Here is a 2,884-nt window from a genome sequence, read left to right on the forward strand (position 1 = left end):
TTTTGTAATTAATTATTGATATCGCGATCAGACGTTCTTCTCTCCTTCCTCACCATCCGTACGATCTTACAGTTATTTATTCGGCAGTGAAAAGAATTTTTTTTTTACCGTCTTACGGTGATGCCTATATGATGACTTTACGACATGACGAGTACCGTTACTGCTCCTACACTCGATCGCTTTTGGAATTAATTATCACCCCAGGCCAAAATTGCTCACATCCTCATCCGTTCTGCCACCCCCCCATTCCTCTTATTGCTTTATAAGGCTCGAGAATCCAGAGAGCCCAACCACCAAAAAGGCATCTCTCCTCCCTCCTTCCCTCCCTCCCTCCCTCCCTCTCTCTCTCTCTCTCTCTCACACACACATCTCGTCAAGTCATGGCTTTTGTGCTCCCCAACATTAATCTCAGGGCTTTAATGAACACAACATTCCTCCTCCTCTTCTTGTTCTTCACAACTCCGACGAGCTCCCCTCCCCCTTCTTTCAAATTGACCAGCACCACCGCGAACCATCAACCCAATAAGTTCCTCTGCCTCAAATCCCACATCCCATGCATCTCAAAAATCTACGTCGGCTATCTCCACATCCTCTACTACACTTGTGGGGCTTACCCTTCACTGGGGCACACCATTCTAGCCCTCTTGCTCGTAGCCTTGTTCCACCTAATATCAAGAGGGTACTTGAGCCTATCTCCTACGATATCTAGTGTTGCCGACGTGTTTTCTAGCGTTATCCCGTTCCGTTCGACCTCAAGGGAGGCTGTTGGATTGAGCAACGTGCTCAGTGGAGGACTATTCGAGTTGTATTTTCTCTATGTTTTGATCATCTGCGCTGTGTATTTCCATCATAATGGCAAGTATCGCGATTTCGATGGGGATAAGGAGCCGGTCTCTACCCCGAAAGAATCACCTTTTGAGAAAGGTACGTATAAAATTGATTGCAATCATTCTTTATTTAGATATTTTACAAATTCATTATTTTTCATGTGCAAAAACATCCACGTAGTACTATACGCTTCCTCGATTAGGACTTGTAACAGCATGTCCAAGCTTGTCTTCAAAAATATGGGTTTCTCTTTTTGAATCAACTTAAAATTTCTCTTAAACATGGTTCGTAACTGCTCAAACGTCCCTTCATTGCCTAACATAGCATCAGAGTCATGTCGTTCTCGTCTTAGCAATCTATAGTTGATCATCTGTAAGATAACATGTGACCCTATATTTGTCATTTTTCCTCTCGTAGGTGTTAATGAGGAAGAGGATCCATCAAGCTACTACGTCATGTTCAAAGCAATGGCAAAGCACTACATAGTCTGGTTCTCGGGTGCAATTTCACCCAAGACGAAAAAGACGGCGCACCCTAGAAGAAAAAGAATGCTCTCATGGCTCGCAAGAGGGGTCCTAACGAGTGTTCTTTGGACTTGCATTATAGCTAAAGAGGTCGCAGTATTGTTTAGGATTAGCCCTTCAGTGTTAGGGTTAACAGTTCTTGCATGGGTGAACTCCATATGGGACTTAATTGCAAATTATGTGTCGGTGGGGGGGAGTGGGGCCCACATTGCCCTCTCTGGGTTCTTTATCGGGCCTATCATCAATGCCTTGGCGGGGTTAGGCTCATCACTAGTGGTTTCAGCTTGGAGTGAGCACCCCATGCCCTTTGTGATCCCGGTGGGGCCCGCATTGTTTGAGATTCTAGGGTTTTTGATGGCAGGCTTAGTTTGGGCTCTTGTGATCTTGCCAAAGAGGGACATGAAGCTTGATAAGGTACTGGGGGTTGGGCTATTGGCTATCTACTCATGCTTTCTCTCCCTTAGACATTCACAGAGACTAGGGTTATTGCAGCTTTGATGATCAGAACTTCCCTTTTCTTTGTATTTTTGTAGCTCAGGGTATTAGTTAGACTTTAGAGGATTATACGTCTTTGAGAGGGTCTTTTTTAAGTTGCGCCCAAATCGATGTATAAATAATTGCATGTAAATCCTCTGATTGACATGTACCAAATGTAAGTTAGCTGATCTAGTGCTGTATTTTATTTGGGAACTAATTTGACTAGGAACTTACTTGGGTAGTTTGAGAGTCCCTTCTTGTATCATGTAAGAGTGGATTTGAGATTTAAGCTACTTATCTTGGAGGTGTTTAATTTATGAGCAATAAGTATGTTGCGGTCTCCTGTAACTTTGTCTAAAAGAGTTGAATTTTTCTTTTAGATTGAGTTTGGAATGCTATTGATCTTGCCTTACAAAGTTGCATTTCTGTTTCAGTGTTTATTTTTTTTTTTCATACACTACTAAATTAATGGACTACTTTGTTCAAATGCTAGCGGATTCAAGCTTGTAAATCATACAAAAGGGTTAATTTTAGGAAAAAACCCCTAATTGTGGGAGGTGTCTCAGATAAACCTAATCAACTGTGTATGGCGGGGTGTCTCAGAAAACAAATTTTTACACAAAACAATGAGGGTGTTACACGAAACACATCTTTACACAAAACAATGAGGGTGTTACACGAAACCCCTCCTAAACTTTTTACTTGCCTCAGAAAACTCCTGTGACGTCATTACTTTGAAATATGAAATGAGCTCAATATTCCTTTAAAAAAACTCATTTCAATTTAAATAAACCTTCTCCAATAAAAAAAAGGGCCTGAGCCAATGCTCTCTCTCTCAAAAAAAAAAAAAAAACTCATTTCAATTTAAATAAACCTTCTAATTAACCAATAAAAAAAGGGCCTGAGCCAATGCGCACGCTCTTTCTCTCTCTCTCTCTAAATTTAGGCTAACTATTTTATAAGAGAAGGATATCTTAGCCGTTTTAAGTCATGTCCCAACATCTCTCTCTCTCTAAATCTAGGCTAACTATATTATAAGAGAAGGACATCTTAGC

General features: G+C 41.2%; 1 protein-coding gene across 1 annotated transcript; it reads left to right on the top strand.

Annotated features, from left to right (window-relative positions):
• On the top strand, window positions 334-2,163 carry LOC109842881. The gene is made up of 2 exons (XM_020411786.1): window positions 334-924; window positions 1,246-2,163. Exons 1-2 carry the CDS (start codon window positions 381-383, stop codon window positions 1,848-1,850), a joined length of 1,149 nt encoding a protein of 382 aa, XP_020267375.1. The 5' UTR covers window positions 334-380; the 3' UTR covers window positions 1,851-2,163.

The sequence above is a fragment of the Asparagus officinalis genome, chromosome 5 (assembly GCF_001876935.1).
Source record: "Asparagus officinalis chromosome 5, Aspof.V1, whole genome shotgun sequence".
NCBI classification, from domain to species: domain Eukaryota; kingdom Viridiplantae; phylum Streptophyta; class Magnoliopsida; order Asparagales; family Asparagaceae; genus Asparagus; species Asparagus officinalis.

What these genes read in the sequence shown, in the direction of transcription:
- LOC109842881 (XM_020411786.1), top strand. Translation starts at nt 381, where the DNA reads ATGGCTTTTGTGCTCCCCAACATTAATCTCAGGGCTTTAATGAACACA. An exon ending in AGAATCACCTTTTGAGAAAG is followed by an intron (nt 925 to 1,245) that starts GTACGTATAAAA and finishes TTCCTCTCGTAG; the next exon opens with GTGTTAATGAGGAAGAGGAT.